Source organism: Myxocyprinus asiaticus, chromosome 46 (genome assembly GCF_019703515.2).
Source record: "Myxocyprinus asiaticus isolate MX2 ecotype Aquarium Trade chromosome 46, UBuf_Myxa_2, whole genome shotgun sequence".
Taxonomy (NCBI): Eukaryota; Metazoa; Chordata; class Actinopteri; order Cypriniformes; family Catostomidae; genus Myxocyprinus; species Myxocyprinus asiaticus.
In genome coordinates, this window is record NC_059389.1 from 15,552,807 (window position 1) to 15,572,128 (window position 19,322).

Below are 19,322 nucleotides of genomic sequence, written 5' to 3' on the forward strand. Positions count from 1 at the left end.
ACATTCAAAATGCAGTGTAATACATTTTAATTCACATAATTAAAAATCACAATTAAATGTTCACAAATGTTTTAATCACACAAAAGCTGGTCTGGAACATTTAAAAAATGCCAGGTGTCAAACCAAGCATAATACAATACAGTAAACCCCTAAACTGTTTTACTGTAAACTGCTAAAAACAGAAATTTTTTATTATAGTTATGAGTTAGAATTTGGAGTTCCTTCTGCAAGAGTCTTTGCCACTACAAGTGAGATGAGCGTGACAGAGTCAGAGGTCTAGATCTGTTAAATTAAACAATGAATCAAAAAACAACTTTTAAGTAATTTACAAACATGAAGCATGTGTACATAATTAACCACCCATATTTGAGTAAAAGCCCACCAAGTACCACATTTAATTGGATGTAACTATATGTAGATTTAAGCCACTGTGACTTTAAGGCACCAGCTGGTGAGATTGCTCACTGTACAATTGATCATCAGTCCTCCATCCACATGCATGTAGGCTTGGACCACATTTGAGAGTGCAATCTCTCTGGATGGATGGCATCTGCTGTCAAAGATGGATCTATTGGGTGAGGTGACAACAAGGACATGCGGGCAGCAAGGAGACCCATACGTACACAGCTGTCTGTGTCCCTTCTTTGCATGATCCCAGCCATCATTGCTCCTGCAAAACTAGTAGAGAGAATGTCAGAAACTCATTAAGCAGGCTAAAGTGAGTTTAGTAAGCTTAGCTGTGTTGTTAAATACTTCAAAATTCACATATCAAAATACCTGTCACCAGCTCCGGACACATTTACTGTTTCATTAGAGTTCACAGCCAATGCAGGATAATGGAGTGCACACAATCGTCCTTTCTGTTATAAAACAAACCATATACTATAGTACATGTTACATCAGAGCCATACCACAATAGGCATCGAGTGGGACGTGTCCGTCCCAATATTCACAATAGTGGTTGATCAATATGGGCTTTTCAAATAACTATTCCTAGATTTTTACATTTGGTTCCCCCAACCTTGAATATTTGGTTTTAGCTATCACTATTTCGCATCATACTCTATATAAAACTACTGTTAATATATAATTCTATACATTCTAAATATAACTTACAAATCATACTCTATATAAAACTACTGTTAATGTATAATTCTATACATTCTAACATAACTTACAAATCATACTCTATATAAAACTACTGTTAATATAATTCTATACATTCTAAACAACTTACAAATCATACTCTATATAAAACTACTGTTAATATAATTCTACACATTCTAAACACAACTTACAAATCATAGTCTATTTAAAACTACTGTTAATGTATAAATGATCATCAGTCCTCCATCCACATGCATGTAGGCTTGGACCACATTTGAGAGTGCAATCTCTCTGGATGGATGGCATCTGCTGTCAAAGATGGATCTATTGGGTGAGGTGACATTCTAACATAATATCTACATAGAGTATGATTTGTAAGTCATTCTCTATATAAAACTACTGTTAATGTATAATTCTACACATTCCAAACATAACGTACAAATCATAATCTATATAAAACTACTGTTAGTATAATTCTATACATTCTAAACTTAACTTACAAATCATACTCTATATAAAACTACTGTTAATATAATTCTATACATTCTAAACATAACTTACAAATCATACTCTATATAAAACTACTGTTAATATAATTCTATACATTCTAAACATAACTTACAAATCATACTCTATATAAAACTACTGTTAATATAATTCTATACATTCTAACATAACTTACAAATCATACTCTATATAAAACTACTGTTAATATAATTCTATACATTCTAACATAACTTACAAATCATACTCTATATAAAACTACTGTTAATATAATTCTATACATTCTAACATAACTTACAAATCATACTCTATATAAAACTACTGTTAATATAATTCTATACATTCTAAACAACTTACAAATCATACTCTATATAAAACTACTGTTAATATAATTCTATACATTCTAACATAACTTACAAATCATACTCTATATAAAACTACTGTTAATATAATTCTATACATTCTAAACAACTTACAAATCATACTCTATATAAAACTACTGTTAATATAATTCTATACGTTCTAACATAACTTACAAATCATACTCTATATAAAACTAGTTAATATAATTCTATACATTCTAACAACTTACAAATCATACTCTATATAAAACTACTGTTAATATAATTCTATACATTCTAACATAACTTACAAATCATACTCTATATAAAACTACTGTTAATATAATTCTATACATTCTAACATAACTTACAAATCATACTCTATATAAAACTACTGTTAATATAATTCTATACATTCTAACATAACTTACAAATCATACTCTATATAAAACTACTGTTAATATAATTCTATACATTCTAACATAACTTACAAATCATACTCTATATAAAACTACTGTTAATGTATAATTCTATACATTCTAACATAACTTACAAATCATACTCTATATAAAACTACTGTTAATGTATAATTCTATACATTCTAAACAACTTACAAATCATACTCTATATAAAACTACTGTTAATATAATTCTATACGTTCTAACATAACTTACAAATCATACTCTATATAAAACTACTGTTAATATAATTCTATACATTCTAACAACTTACAAATCATACTCTATATAAAACTACTGTTAATATAATTCTATACATTCTAACATAACTTACAAATCATACTCTATATAAAACTACTGTTAATATAATTCTATACATTCTAACATAACTTACAAATCATACTCTATATAAAACTACTGTTAATATAATTCTATACATTCTAACATAACTTACAAATCATACTCTATATAAAACTACTGTTAATATAATTCTATACATTCTAACATAACTTACAAATCATACTCTATATAAAACTACTGTTAATATAATTCTATACATTCTAAACATAACTTACAAATCATACTCTATATAAAACTACTGTTAATATAATTCTATACATTCTAACATAACTTACAAATCATACTCTATATAAAACTACTGTTAATATAATTCTATACATTCTAACATAACTTACAAATCATACTCTATATAAAACTACTGTTAATATAATTCTATACATTCTAAACATAACTTACAAATCATACTCTATATAAAACTACTGTTAATATAATTCTATACATTCTAAACATAACTTACAAATCATACTCTATATAAAACTACTGTTAATATAATTCTATACATTCTAACATAACTTACAAATCATACTCTATATAAAACTACTGTTAATGTATAATTCTATACATTCTAAACATAACTTACAAATCATACTCTATATAAAACTACTGTTAATGTATAATTCTATACATTCTAACATAACTTACAAATCATACTCTATATAAAACTACTGTTAATATAATTCTATACATTCTAACATAACTTACAAATCATACTCTATATAAAACTACTGTTAATGTATAATTCTATACATTCTAACATAACTTACAAATCATACTCTATATAAAACTACTGTTAATGTATAATTCTATACATTCTAACATAACTTACAAATCATACTCTATATAAAACTACTGTTAATGTATAATTCTATACATTCTAACATAACTTACAAATCATACTCTATATAAAACTACTGTTAATGTATAATTCTATACATTCTAACATAACTTACAAATCATACTCTATATAAAACTACTGTTAATGTATAATTCTATACATTCTAACATAACTTACAAATCATACTCTATATAAAACTACTGTTAAGTATAATTCTATACATTCTAACATAACTTACAAATCATACTCTATATAAAACTACTGTTAATATAATTCTATACATTCTAACATAACTTACAAATCATACTCTATATAAAACTACTGTTAATATAATTCTATACATTCTAACATAACTTACAAATCATACTCTATATAAAACTACTGTTAATATAATTCTATACATTCTAACATAACTTACAAATCATACTCTATATAAAACTACTGTTAATATAATTCTATACATTCTAAACATAACTTACAAATCATACTCTATATAAAACTACTGTTAATATAATTCTATACATTCTAACATAACTTACAAATCATACTCTATATAAAACTACTGTTAATATAATTCTATACATTCTAACATAACTTACAAATCATACTCTATATAAAACTACTGTTAATATAATTCTATACATTCTAACATAACTTACAAATCATACTCTATATAAAACTACTGTTAATGTATAATTCTATACATTCTAACATAACTTACAAATCATACTCTATATAAAACTACTGTTAATGTATAATTCTATACATTCTAACATAACTTACAAATCATACTCTATATAAAACTACTGTTAATGTATAATTCTATACATTCTAACATAACTTACAAATCATACTCTATATAAAACTACTGTTAATATAATTCTATACATTCTAACATAACTTACAAATCATACTCTATATAAAACTACTGTTAATGTATAATTCTATACATTCTAACATAACTTACAAATCATACTCTATATAAAACTACTGTTAATATAATTCTATACATTCTAACATAACTTACAAATCATACTCTATATAAAACTACTGTTAATATAATTCTATACATTCTAACATAACTTACAAATCATACTCTATATAAAACTACTGTTAATATAATTCTATACATTCTAAACATAACTTACAAATCATACTCTATATAAAACTACTGTTAATATAATTCTATACATTCTAACATAACTTACAAATCATACTCTATATAAAACTACTGTTAATATAATTCTATACATTCTAACATAACTTACAAATCATACTCTATATAAAACTACTGTTAATATAATTCTATACATTCTAACATAACTTACAAATCATACTCTATATAAAACTACTGTTAATATAATTCTATACATTCTAACATAACTTACAAATCATACTCTATATAAAACTACTGTTAATATAATTCTATACATTCTAACATAACTTACAAATCATACTCTATATAAAACTACTGTTAATATAATTCTATACATTCTAACATAACTTACAAATCATACTCTATATAAAACTACTGTTAATATAATTCTATACATTCTAACATAACTTACAAATCATACTCTATATAAAACTACTGTTAATATAATTCTATACATTCTAACATAACTTACAAATCATACTCTATATAAAACTACTGTTAATATAATTCTATACATTCTAACATAACTTACAAATCATACTCTATATAAAACTACTGTTAATATAATTCTATACATTCTAACATAACTTACAAATCATACTCTATATAAAACTACTGTTAATATAATTCTATACATTCTAACATAACTTACAAATCATACTCTATATAAAACTACTGTTAATATAATTCTATACATTCTAACATAACTTACAAATCATACTCTATATAAAACTACTGTTAATATAATTCTATACATTCTAACATAACTTACAAATCATACTCTATATAAAACTACTGTTAATATAATTCTATACATTCTAACATAACTTACAAATCATACTCTATATAAAACTACTGTTAATATAATTCTATACATTCTAACATAACTTACAAATCATACTCTATATAAAACTACTGTTAATGCATAATTCTATATATTCTAAACATAACTTACAAATCATACTCTATATAAAACTACTGTTAATATAATTCTATACATTCTAACATAACTTACAAATCATACTCTATATAAAACTACTGTTAATATAATTCTATACATTCTAAACAACTTACAAATCATACTCTATAAAAAACTACTGTTAATGTATAATTCTATACATTCTAACATAACTTACAAATCATACTCTATATAAAACTACTGTTAATATAATTCTATACATTCTAACAACTTACAAATCATACTCTATATAAAACTACTGTTAATATAATTCTATACATTCTAACATAACTTACAAATCATACTCTATATAAAACTACTGTTAATATAATTCTATACATTCTAACATAACTTACAAATCATACTCTATATAAAACTACTGTTAATATAATTCTATACATTCTAACATAACTTACAAATCATACTCTATATAAAACTACTGTTAATATAATTCTATACATTCTAACATAACTTACAAATCATACTCTATATAAAACTACTGTTAATATAATTCTATACATTCTAACATAACTTACAAATCATACTCTATATAAAACTACTGTTAATATAATTCTATACATTCTAACATAACTTACAAATCATACTCTATATAAAACTACTGTTAATATAATTCTATACATTCTAACATAACTTACAAATCATACTCTATATAAAACTACTGTTAATATAATTCTATACATTCTAAACATAACTTACAAATCATACTCTATATAAAACTACTGTTAATATAATTCTATACATTCTAACATAACTTACAAATCATACTCTATATAAAACTACTGTTAATATAATTCTATACATTCTAAACATAACTTACAAATCATACTCTATATAAAACTACTGTTAATGTATAATTCTATACATTCTAAACATAACTTACAAATCATACTCTATATAAAACTACTGTTAATGTATAATTCTATACATTCTAACATAACTTACAAATCATACTCTATATAAAACTACTGTTAATATAATTCTACACATTCTAAACACAACTTACAAATCATACTCTATATAAAACTACTGTTAATGTATAATTCTATACATTCTAAACATAACTTACAAATCATACTCTATATAAAATTACTGTTAAAGTATAATTCTATAAATTCTAAACATAACAACTTACAAAAACATTTAAAGTCGTTATTTATCAAGTTTGTTAACTTTAAAAATGTCATACCTGTTTTTGCTTTCGTGGTTGCAAATTAACAGTGCCAGCCTCATACTCTCCACACACTACTACACCCAGCGAACCAAGAGTAACCACTACACAGTGCAGGTGCTCCAGCAGGGGGCGGGAGAGAGCTGGTACACAACTCGAGACATCTTCAAGTGATTTGGGCAGCTCTAAAACAAAATCTTGCTTAGACTACATTTGAACAGTCACACTTGCATTTTGCAGATGCTTTTATTCAAAACGATTTACACTGCATTCAAGATGTAAATTTTATCAGTATGTGTGTTAGTGATGGGTGATACCACTTATTTTGTTTTCAATCCAATACCAAGGCCAATATCACCAATAAATACTGATTTCTGAGGATAATATGGGTAATTATAAACATTTAACATTCTATTTAAAAGCCATTATTAAATAACAACATTTAACAACTTCAGATCAGGATAAATCTTACTTACAACATTTATATAATAACGTCACAGAACGCAATTATCAAATTTTGTCACACACATAGATTGTGACATATAGTGTTATGTACTGTGAAATAACTTCAGATGATGTTTCTCAATGAGTGATGCTTGTGATGGCTATGTTTCAGCATTTTTGGGCATGTTAAAAGAGTAGAGTCTCTCATTTCATCCGATATGCCATTTTTAATATTTGAGTGATTTATCATGTAACGCCACACTGTTAAACACAATGACCATGTACATGGACTCTATGCTCATTTTCATTTAAAATATCCTATATTCACTGTGCATTATCACACTGAGAATCAATAGGTTCATCCAAAAGCTGGAAAATGTTGCTTTCAGAGGCTTTATATGGAGTTAGGATGAAAATAAGGTGCATTTCAAACTGTTCTGAAACCAGTGCAGACAGATAGCACACTGGAGGTTAAGTCATTCACTAAATGCTTTCCTATGCAGCTGCATTCACTCCTAAAATCCAACCAAAAGTTAAAGTTTCAGGCTGCAGATGATGTTTGAACCACTTAGCATGTTTGGCAGACATGGAACAATGGTAATCAGTACATAGATTCAGAATTTATAATGTATAATTTAATTTTAACATGGTTGGCAGTGATTGGATGATGCTGGACATTACTTTGAATCAGAATTAATTTAGCTAATGTCTGATGTAATGTCTGTAACATCTCAAAAGCATGAATCTGACTTTCTATAGCTTGGTATTATTTAAAATTTCACAACTTAGTCTCACTGTCCATGTGGAAATGAATTTTTAGGAAAACTATTTGCTCTAGAATTCTTTTTTTTTTTTTTCATGTTTATTAGGTGCTAGTAGCACACAGCAGTTACACTCGGGTCTCAGGAGGTTAAAGATACTCCCACCGTATCTTTAACATGTCACTTTAGTATTAGTACCTTATCTGTTCCTAAAGGGTAGGTACAATGAGTGTATCTTTGAGGGTACTGCCCCAGTGGCAAGCTGTTGTACAAATTATGCAAAAATTTTCCGATGGTGAAAATGACATCAGCATTGCTATCAGATTGGTCTGCCCATCCCTAATGTGTGTTCCCTAGGAATCAAAACATTGACCTTCTCTTTGCTAATTCCATGCTCTAGCAGTTGAGTTACAGGAAAAGGGAGTGACAAGAACGCAATGTACGATTTCAGAATCACCAAAGTTTGGCACATAGAACCATAGGTTTACATATACATCATATTATCAAAGTGTCAATCATTGATTTGATTTTAGTTCATTGCTAACTATACAGTAGTACCTGAAGGAGTGGGTAGACCTATGGTTTTATTCATGGTACAGAGCTCAGCCAGGTTGGGGGAGGTGTAGGACAGGGATTTCCAGCTCACTGACAGGAAGGGCTTACAGGCCTTATCTGCATCTGTAGGCTCAAACCACACTGCAGCAAAACAGACAAGACATGCATGTAACAACTGATTAAAAGCTATGATGTGAACACTCTGAATCAGTATTAGATAAATCAGCTCTACCTGGGACTGAATGATTCTTGGCAATACCACATACATAATCGATGGTTGAAACCGGAATATTGCCATCAAGAACTACAAGAGATGCAGATGCAAGCTGATCCTCAAACTGAGAAACCTGAGCAAAATGAAAACATTTCAAGTAGCAAAACTTTTTATTGTTACTTTAAAGTCAAGATTAAATGTCACGAACAGCCCATTTTACTTCCATAATGTTACATATTTTTGTGTGAAAAGATAAATGAGAGAAAAATATAGGGCAGCACATGATTTTATCCATCATGTTAGAGTTAATTGGACAAAAAATGGCTAGCATTAACCAATAGCCTGCAAAGCCTTGGTGACATCATCTGAAAAGGAAAGTTGTTTCAAAGGCGGAGCAAGTTTTGATAAAAGATGATGTAAAACATTTGTTTTTCTTTGGAATAACGTGCACTGATGAATCATGCACAAAAACTTTAGGAATGTCTAAAGTAAATTGGGTTAATTTTGATTTTATGTTGACTTTAAAGATTGTTAGAATATATTTTAAATATACATACATACTGCTCTTGTATTTGCTGATGGATATCCATGTCCCCCAATCCCAGGCTCAGTTCTCCAGACTCAGTTATCACAGCACAGTAAGTTGCAGTCCTTTGATCCTGTAATCTAGCAACTCCACTCATATCCTTATAAGTATAAAGCAAAACACTATAGATGCAATCTTTTATTATTATTAATAATAATAATACTGTGTTTTATACTGTTAGTCATTTAATAAGTAGGAGTTGTGACCAAAAATTGGCTACAAAAGCAAAAAATGTATTAGGAGTAAAAAATTCAACCAAAATGTGGCATCTCACCATGTGCTTACAATAGTTTAACACAGCATCGCTATGAGAGTCTTTTCCAATGGCAGAGATGAAGAGTGGTTTGTGTCCTAAACGGCTCAAACAGTCTACAAGAAATACAGGAAAAGTGAGGAACTGTACACACTCTGAAACATCAGAACTGATTATTGTGCCATTCATATCTACCAGCAACATTTCTGCCCACTCCTCCAAATGATTGGCACATGCTTCCTGGATTTGTCTGACCAAACTGAATTTAATACAAAAATGTAAAAAAATTAAAATAAACGGCATACTCTTGAAATTTATAAAAAAGTGACAAGTTATTATTTGACCTACCACCAATTTCTTTGTTGTTCCTTTAGCAATTAAATCCACATTTATTCCACCTATAACAATCTGAGACAAATAAAATGTATTGTGCATTAGTCTTCACACATAAGCTTTAAGGAATATTCCGGGTTCAATACAAGTTGAGCTCAATTGACAACACTTGTGGCATAATGTTGATTAACACAAAAATTAGTATTGAATCGTTCCTCCTTTTCTTTACAAAAAAAAAAAAAAAAAAAAAAGTACAAATCTGGGTTCCAGTGAGGCACTTACAATGTAATTTAATGGGGTAAATCCGTAAACGTTAAAATACTCACTGTTTCAAAAGTATGGCCACAAGAAGAATATGCGTGTTAACAAGATTTTAGTGTGATAAAATTGCTTAATAACCTTTTCTGTGTGAAGTTATATACAATTTTACAACTTTGTTGCCATTACGACGTAATGCAGTAAATCCTAAAACTCTAAAACGACCGTAAAAAAATTTCAGCTCAAAATATACACGTGTTTTAACAGAAGAATTGATGTAAGTGGTTTTATAAATTTATAAGCTTCACATTTCTGTGTTTAAACCCTCCCAAAATTGGCCCCACTGTACAGTAAGTGCCTCACTGTAACCTTGATTAGGAGGGCCGAGTCAATTCTTTAAATTATTTTTTTGGTAATCAACTTTTTGCCACAAATGCTGTCGATTGAGCTTAACTTGTATTGAACCCAAAATTTAACACATTTTGTGAACACCAACTGAAGCATACAAAATTAATGCAAGGAAATTGTATTTACCACTTACGGTTTTAGAGTACATTTCCTGGCCCTTTGGCTTTAAGGTCTTGGTGCCACCTCTTAAGCTGCTTCCACTTTTTTCTTTGTGTTTAGAAAGGGCACGTGCTATCTTACTGCCCACCTTAGCGTTATTATGGATTAGTGCTATATCTGAAGATGAATGAACTTAAGGAAAATACAGTGAAATGATGCAGACCACTTAAATAAAAACAAAACAATGCAATAGGCACATGGTCATTTCACAACAATCCTGACACATGGAAGGAACTAAAGGAGCATCAAGTTAATATCAATATCAGTAATACCAATTAATGTTGATTAAGAATATAAAGAATTTTACAAAGAGTTTTATCACTACAATGTTTTGGCTCTTAGATGGATACTAGCTTGTAAGGACTTTCCTTTAGTCAATTCACTGACACACTGGAGGATGAAAGGGGTGACATCTCTTCCTGTGATACCTTTTAAGCTTTGGATATACAGAGAGAATGTTTTTGTTGTTAATAAGAAGGGGGCGTCCACATACCGGTACGTTTGGCCATATAGTGTATGACAAAAATATTTCTTTACCTGGCCTCAGACACAGAAATATTTATGGCATCTTCTATCTGCTGTCCTGTGGCTGCATGTTCTTCTGGAATGGGAACAGCCAACAAAAGGCCACTCTGCAACCCTAGAGATAGTGTGCTTGCTGCAGGTGAAAGGGTGAGAGCTTTTATCGAACGAGTAAGCATAAGGAGTTTACATTAGAGAAACATAATCCATGGTCTCAGTTTCAATCAACTCTTTCAATTAGAATCACAGAAGCATTCAGTAAATGTATAATATTGACATTTCCCTCAATACCGATGCAGTAAAAGCTTAAACACTTAGACTTGCCGATAAGATCTGCTGCTTCTTGAGGACTAGAGACATGGTAAGGAGAAGTGAATCCACTTTGCTGGGAAAAGAAAGCAGGGAAGCATTTTGAGTCTCCATATGTGGCCACACACACACCCTGAGTTTCCTGTAAATAATGGAATTGATCTTTAAAATAGAAGTTCATCACTTTAGAACTCAAAACCACTGATTGTTTACAATTTGCATAGATCTCTCTGTGAAAGCAACTTCACAGCAATTTAACCCAGTGTCATCATTGTGTTTATAAGAAACTTTTAAGGTAAAATGTGTAATTCCTGTGGCAGCAAACAGAACTATCTACAGTTTCCCCATCTACCATTGCTTGGATAAACAGGCTTCCACAATCAAAATTCAAGGCATTGGTAGAAAATTGTCATGTCCAGTCTGGCCACTCAAACAAACAGATTGCAATTCCATTTGGTGCTGTTGGTGGCACAGATATTATACACTTCCCCTTTAACATAGTGACTTGGCCTGTACACTTACTAAAAACTCAAGTGTGCGACCGATATCTAGGATAGATTTCACCCCAGCAGACACAACAGCAATTGGAGTTCGACCCAGTTCAGTGAGGTCTGCGCTCACATCCATTGCTGTGAAAGATAATGTTTTAGTCATTACATATAGAACAGATCATTTTCATGATAAAAACACATTTTCACTTCAAATCTACAGTTAAATGCAATGCAACCTACTGTAGATGTTCTGCATATGAGCAAAATGTTCATGTGGGTTACTGATTAAAGGAATATTCCAGGTTCAAAACAAGTCAACTTTAATCAACAGCATTTGTGGCATAATGTTGATTACCACAAAGAATAATTTCGACTTGTCCCTCCTTTTCTTTAAAAATCTGGGTTACAGTGAGGCACTTGGTGAATGGGGCCAATCAGTAAACTCTAAAATACTCACTGTTTCAAAAGTATAGCCACAAGATTTAAACATGATTTTAGTGTTATAATATCACTTACTAACCTTTCTGTGTAAAGTTATATCCAATTTTACAGCTTTGTTGCCATGTTGACATAACGTTGTAAACCCAAAAACGACCATAAAAATGACCATTTAAACAATTCTACAGCTCAAATAATAAATACGTTTTAACAGAAGAATTAATGTAAGTGCTTTTATAAAATTAAAAGCTTCACATTTCTGCCTTTAAACCCTCCAAAAATTGGCCCCATTCACTTCCATTGTAAGTGTCTCTCCATAACCTTGATTTCTGCTTATTTTTTGTTTTTAAGAAAAGGAGTCAAAATTATTTTTTTGTGGTAATCAACAATATGCCTCAAATGCTCTCATTGAGCTTAACTTGTATTGAACCTGGAATATTCCTTTAAGTTTTGCATATTAATCATATTTAATTTGATTAATATGACATAATATAATAAAATATTGACAGTTTTAGAATAAGTTTACAGTTCTCTCCATCTCTGTGTACTCCTCCAATTCCTCCCGTTACAAATATAGGGATCCCAGCCATGTGAGCCGCAATCATAGTGCCGGAGACAGTGGTGCCACCAGATAGACCCTGTATCATCAAAACAGATGTACAACCAGTTCTCATAAATCTATACACTCACATTGATACACATGAAAGAGATGTATTCAGTTCCAGACCTGGCTGATGACATAAGGCAGGTCTCTTCTGGACACTTTTAGTGCTTTTTTACTGTGTGCCAGAAAATCCAGTTCATCTACGGAAAGGCCCACATGAATCCTGCCCTCAAGAATTCCAACAGTAGCAGGGATTGCACCCTCAGCCCTTACAATGGCCTCTACTTCTTTAGCTGTGCTGAAAGACAGGAAAATTTTGGTACAGTTGAAGTTGGAAGTTTACATTCACTTAGGTTAATGTCATTAAAACTCATTTTTTAACCACTCCACAGATTTAATATTAGCAAACTAAAATTTTGTAAAGTCGTTTAGGACATCTACTTTGTGCATGATACAAGTACTATTTCCAACAATTGTTTACAGACAGATTGTTTCACTTTTAAATGACTACATCACAATTCCAGTGGGTCAGAATTTACATACACTAAGTTAACTGTGCCTTTAAGCAGCTTTGAAAATTCCAAAAAATTATGCCAAGCCTTTAGAAAATTAGCCAATTAGCTTCTGATAGGAGGTGTACTGAATTGAAGGTGTACCTGTGGATGTATTTTAAGGCCTACCTTCAAACCCAGTGCCTCTTTGCTTGACATCATGGGAAAATCAAAAGAAATCAGCCAAGACCTCAGAAAAAACATTGTGGACCTCCACAAGTCTGGTTTATCCTTGGGAGTAATTTCCAAGATCATCTGTACAAACAATAGTACGCAAGTATAAACACCATGGGACCACGCAGCCATCATACTGCTCAGGAAGAAGACGCATTCTGTCTCCTAGAACGTAGTTTGGTGCGAAAAGTGCAAATCAATCCCAGATCAACAGCAAAGGACCTTTTGAAGATGCTGGAGGAAACAGGTAGACAAGTATCTATATCCAGAGTAAAACGAGTCCTATATCGACATAACCTGAAAGGTTGCTCAGGAAGGCAGAAGCCACTGCTCCAAAACCACCATAAAAAAGCCAGACTATAGTTTGCAAGTGCACATGAGGACAAAGATCTTACTTTTTGCAGAAATTTAATCTGGACTGATGAAACAAAAATGTAACTGTTTGGCCATAATGACCATCATTATGTTTGGAGGAAAAAGGGTGAGGCTTGCAAGCCAAACAACACCATCCAAACCGTGAAGCATGGGGGTGGAAGCATCATGTTGTGGGGGTGCTTTGCTGCAGGAAGGACTGGTGCACTTCACAAAATAGATGGCATCATGAGGAAGGAAAATTATGTGGATGTATTGAAGCAACATCTCAAGACATCAGCCAAGAAGTTAAAGCTTGGTCGCAAATGGGTCTTCCAAATGTACAATGAGCCCAAGCATACCTCCAAAGTTGTGGCAAAATGGCTTAAGGACAACAAAGTCAAGGTATTAGAGTGGCCATCACGAACCCCTGACCTCAATCGGATAGAAAAAGTGTGGGCAGAACTGAAAAAGCATGTGTGAGCAAGGAAGCCTACAAACCTGACTCATTTACACCAGTTCTGTCTGGAGGAATGGGCCAAAATTCCAGTAAATTATTGTGAGAAGCTTGTGGAAGGCTACCCAAAATGTTTGACCCATGTTAAACAATTTAAAGGCAATGCTACCAAATACTAACAAAGTGTATGTAAACCTCTGACCCACTGGGAATGTGATGAAAGTAATAAAAGCTGAAAATAAATCATTCTCTCTACTATTATTCCAACATTTCACATTCTTAAAATAAAGTAGTGATCCTAACTGACCTAAGACAGGGAATGTTTTCTATGATGAAATGTCAGGAGTATTTGGCTAAGGTGTATGTAAACTTCTGACTTCAACTGTAAATGGGTGCATGTAACAAATTCACCCCCCAAAAATATATAAGAAATGATATTTTGCATAACGTAAATGAGGCCTGGTTTTTGTACTAAGAATTTGCATTTTTAATTTTCAATGAAAATGTATTGATAATGAATGTTACTGTAATGTACTGTAAAAACTGTATGGTAGTATTTGTTATACACCCTTTAATAATGCTTATTTTAATTTTTTAAAAAAATAATCTTTGTGTCTGGACAGGATGATTTTCATGTTACTGTATTTAAGTGATGAAAACCCTGGCAAACTTTAGAACAATGTGAAGGTATAAAGTTCAACATGATAAGTATTTGACAGCACCGTAAAACATGTGTAATAAAGTGTAAAGATTTAGCATATTTTTGTACCTCAGATTGTGAGGGTAAGGCATTCCATGTGTAATAATAGTGCTTTCCAGAGCCACAACTGGCCTGTGATCAGCTAGGGCCTCTTTCACAGCAGGATGGACTGTGAACAGGCTGTCTGTACAGGGGATATGAAATAGCTTACCCAGCGAGCACTGTATTCAAACCACTGAACAACTGTATGTTCAAACATTGCAGCCAGTTTGAGTAGGTTTTCGAGTGAATTGATCGGGATGCATTTGATTGTTTTAAATTGACAACAAGTACAATGAGATTTGAGAGTGAAGAGTAAGATTTTCAGTAAACAACCACATAGATTTTAGTCTACTTTTCCCACAAATACTATTGTGTCTTCAGAAGACTTTGAAAATAGACCACAAGGTGTATGGACTACATTTATGGTATTTCTACTGAGCTTTTTTGTTACTTTTGGAGCTCGGTAGCCTCAGTCCACATTCACTTTCATTGCATGTAAAAAAGCAGCCTGGAAACTGTTCAAAATATATTTTTCTGTGTTCAGGATTGAGACAACATGTAAGTAAATAATGAGAAAATGTTCATTTTGATTAACTATTTAGTGATGCACTGTAACAGATTACAGTAGTACAATTAGCCTAAGAGCTGTATGCATATTCACATGATATTTGAACATGATTTATTGTATAGTTAATTCTAAATCCTATAGCTATGCCACTAAATGTGGAGCTAGATTATGTAGTTTGTGCTGCTTTACCATTTTCCCCAAGTCTGCTGCTGGATAAAGTTGACGTGCAACGTCTTAAAACTGCAGAAAATCTCCACATCTTCAGAAAAGGATCTTCACGTCAGCACAACTCCATGGTTTAAAAACAACATAAAATACCATCACAGTCCAGTCTATGCTGGCAAGTTTCCAAAACATTCAGAGGGGTCGATTTGTCATGCTCTACTTGCTTGAGACAAGTAACATGCAGAGATAATAGTAACAATCCTACACGTGTTTGAGTAAAGCTATAGGCTCTGCAGGTTATTGTTAAATATTATAAGATGAAAGGGACCGAAATCCCCAAAATATAAAACAACATACGGGTCCTCAACGTAAACACTTCAATGGCACCGCTAACTTCAATAAATACAGACTGACAGAAAAAAATACTGCAAGCGCTCATTAAAACACTTCTCCCGTGCTACTTACTCTCTATTTGTCCACGCAAATAATGACTTCAATCACAGTGCGGCTAAAAACAACCAATATCCAAAAACTACTCGTGAAACGACGTATTTATTTGTACACAAATGAAGCTATTTACATAATTCTTCTTTGCTCGACTCTTTTGGGTTGAACTTTGATCCTGCCGGTTGGATGTTTGAACTAGCTGAAAATCGTATCAATCGCCTTTTCTCAGAATATGGCCTGTATGCTTTTCATGCTTAAACTTAGTTTTTAAATGTTATTACATTATATATTTTATATGTTTTGAAGCGTGGTAAATTAAATGATTTATTCATTCATTTTTTACAATGTTTCAACTTTCAAAATAAGTATACAATTTTAATCTCAGGCTATTAAAAAAGAAGTGATCATGAAAAAAAAAAATATATATATATATATATATATATATATATAAAGGTGCACTCTGTAATTTTTAGTCTTAATTGCATACTACCCATACTATGCGTACTACTTCTGCAATGATCTGTCTATAGCAGAATAGTAAGTAGTGTATGGTAGTATGCTGGATAATATTGGAATCATAATTTGTGCTTCTTTACCTCAACTTACGCTAAAACATGCAATTTTCCCGGCTTGTATAGCTAATGCGCATGTGCGTTAGCGTGTTGATTGACAGGCGATGTCTGTATCTAAAAGGTGATTGGCTCTTTTACCTGTAAGCCGGGACTTCTTTTCTACATCCCTTGGGCACTAGAGCTTCTTGGCTGGGCGTTCCTCTTTCTCCCATTCATTTAAATGGAAGTGGCCCATCTCTGCTAAATAGTCTAATATGTCATCTTTGGATTTACACTGACACATAGATGCCTGCAGCATCATTCAAATGCAATTTTTCCATTACTGATTGCAATGTAGAAAATCACTGTTCACAGTTAGTGATTCATTTAATCCATAAGTGAAAGTGTCCAAAAACAGTGCAGTTACTGAGGTTAAAGAGATAGTTCATCCAAAAATTAAAATTCTCTCATCATCCCAGATAGCAAGAACCTTTGGGCCAAATGTGGAAGTTAGCTGTCACATCTGACCTAGATCTAGCATGGCTAGACACATGTGGGCCATACTTTCATCATATATGTTTTGCCAAAGCTTTAGAATGAGAGGGAATTTTCTCATGGGTCAACTGACATTGAGGTCTATGGCTCAGATGACAACACATATTGCGGAGAACCATGTGTGGCTTGGCTATGGCAAGCCATGGAAAACGTTAACTTGTGGTTAACATTTGGTTTATACTTAGAAAAACACATGTAGGCAGGTGTGGGAGTCCACACCTCAGCCTGTTCAACAATGCCATTGGTTGGTCTCGTTGTTGTAGCATCTTCTTTCAATTCCTATTGGTGGAGGAGTGAAACTGTCACTGCAGCAGCAACTTAAATACTGGACAGTGGCCATTTTCCCCACTCTTCTCACCTCACAACTGTTGTATTCTGACACACCCTTAAGTAGCCTCAAGTAAGTGAAGTTTTGGCATTCTTTTACTGATATATTCAGAAAATTAAAAAAAGAAAATTCTCTCTTAGGAACAAAAGTGTTAGGTGTAGATGATGTGTGTAGTGTTTTTCAGGTTATAAAAATTGTCTGATATGTGACTAATTCTATTAATTCTAATTCTGTTTTCTTCCAAACAGGTTGTGAGTGAAAAAGATATTGCCCATGGGTGACATTTTTCTAATATCTAACTACCAACTTTAACTTGTTCATGAGTAGGGTCTAAATTCCTCTGCAGTGCCACCTGGAGTGAGTTATTTTTGCATGTGACACTGCACAGCCAGTACAGGGGGCAAAGTGTAGATGAGTATTTTTTTTATTATTTTATTTTAATTTTGGTTTCTTGTCATAAAAAATATTGTATATAATATAGCAAACATGAACAAATAGGTTATGTCTGCTGTACTGTTTTTGTTTTATTTGTTTTTTTATACCTGTAAAAAACAAATTAACAAATAATATCAGCAGTCTGGCTTGCCTATGCACTGTTTGACATCTCACACATTGTGTGTGTGTGTGTGTGTGAGACAAGTGCTAATGTAAACAGATTTGGATCATGCATCGGATAATCACGCTCAATCAACGTGTTTTCACTGTGAGTATACAAGTTTTCGTGGTGCTTTTGTGACAGTTTGGCTGTCTCTTTCAGAAAGCAAACGTATTATATGCCTGAAAAGACTGTTTGAGTTGCTGTTTGTGTGAATGAAAACCACAGCTACATCCAATCAGCAGACGTGGTTGTGTGCATGGGAAGATCGCGTTTATATGATGGCTGTGCATATAGAAGCTGTGAACTGTAATCATGGTACTTTGGTGACAATGTGGCTGTTTGTTACATTAACATATGTGCTTTAAAATTTGTTTGACGAATGACAACCACTATTAATGTAAACAAATGGCAGCACGCATCGGAGGAAGATCGCATTTGATGTATTGACTGGGCATATAAGAGCTGTAAACTTTTTATCATGGTACTTTGGTGACGAGTTGTATGTATGTATATAAAAGAAAATTATTCTGTGGTTTAAAAGACTGTATGAGTAACTGTTTGAGCAAATATAAATAACAGACGCTTGACCAGC

The 19,322-nt window shown here is 31.7% G+C and overlaps 1 protein-coding gene across 2 annotated transcripts; it reads right to left on the reverse strand.

Moving 5' to 3' along the window:
- Positions 1-10: 10 nt before the first annotated feature.
- zgc:136858 (uncharacterized protein LOC678543 homolog) lies at positions 11-16,839 on the reverse strand. 2 transcript variants are annotated; one of them, XM_051689915.1, is made up of 19 exons: positions 16,717-16,839; positions 16,276-16,375; positions 15,546-15,660; positions 13,367-13,541; positions 13,166-13,277; positions 12,233-12,339; positions 11,726-11,786; positions 11,417-11,537; positions 11,230-11,315; positions 10,854-10,996; positions 10,070-10,129; positions 9,917-9,980; positions 9,743-9,837; positions 9,440-9,568; positions 8,901-9,015; positions 8,672-8,809; positions 6,927-7,093; positions 778-860; positions 11-678 (listed from the first exon to the last, which is right to left on the reverse strand). In XM_051689915.1, the coding sequence occupies exons 2-19, from the start codon at positions 16,343-16,345 to the stop codon at positions 480-482; spliced, it is 2,040 nt and encodes a 679-aa protein (XP_051545875.1). In that variant the 5' UTR covers positions 16,346-16,375; positions 16,717-16,839; the 3' UTR covers positions 11-479. The 2 variants fall into 2 exon arrangements, with proteins under 2 accessions (XP_051545875.1, XP_051545874.1); XM_051689914.1 differs by having other exon boundaries at positions 11,726-11,852.
- Positions 16,840-19,322: the final 2,483 nt, after the last annotated feature.

Coding starts and splice junctions, on each gene's coding strand:
- zgc:136858 (XM_051689914.1), bottom strand. CDS start 16,345: ATGTGGAGATTTTCTGCAGTTTTAAGACGTTGCACGTCAACTTTATCC. Junction 9,981..10,069: donor GAACAACAAAGAAATTGGTG/GTAGGTCAAATA, acceptor TATTAAATTCAG/TTTGGTCAGACAAATCCAGG. Junction 8,810..8,900: donor CAAGAATCATTCAGTCCCAG/GTAGAGCTGATT, acceptor GTTTTGCTGCAG/TGTGGTTTGAGCCTACAGAT.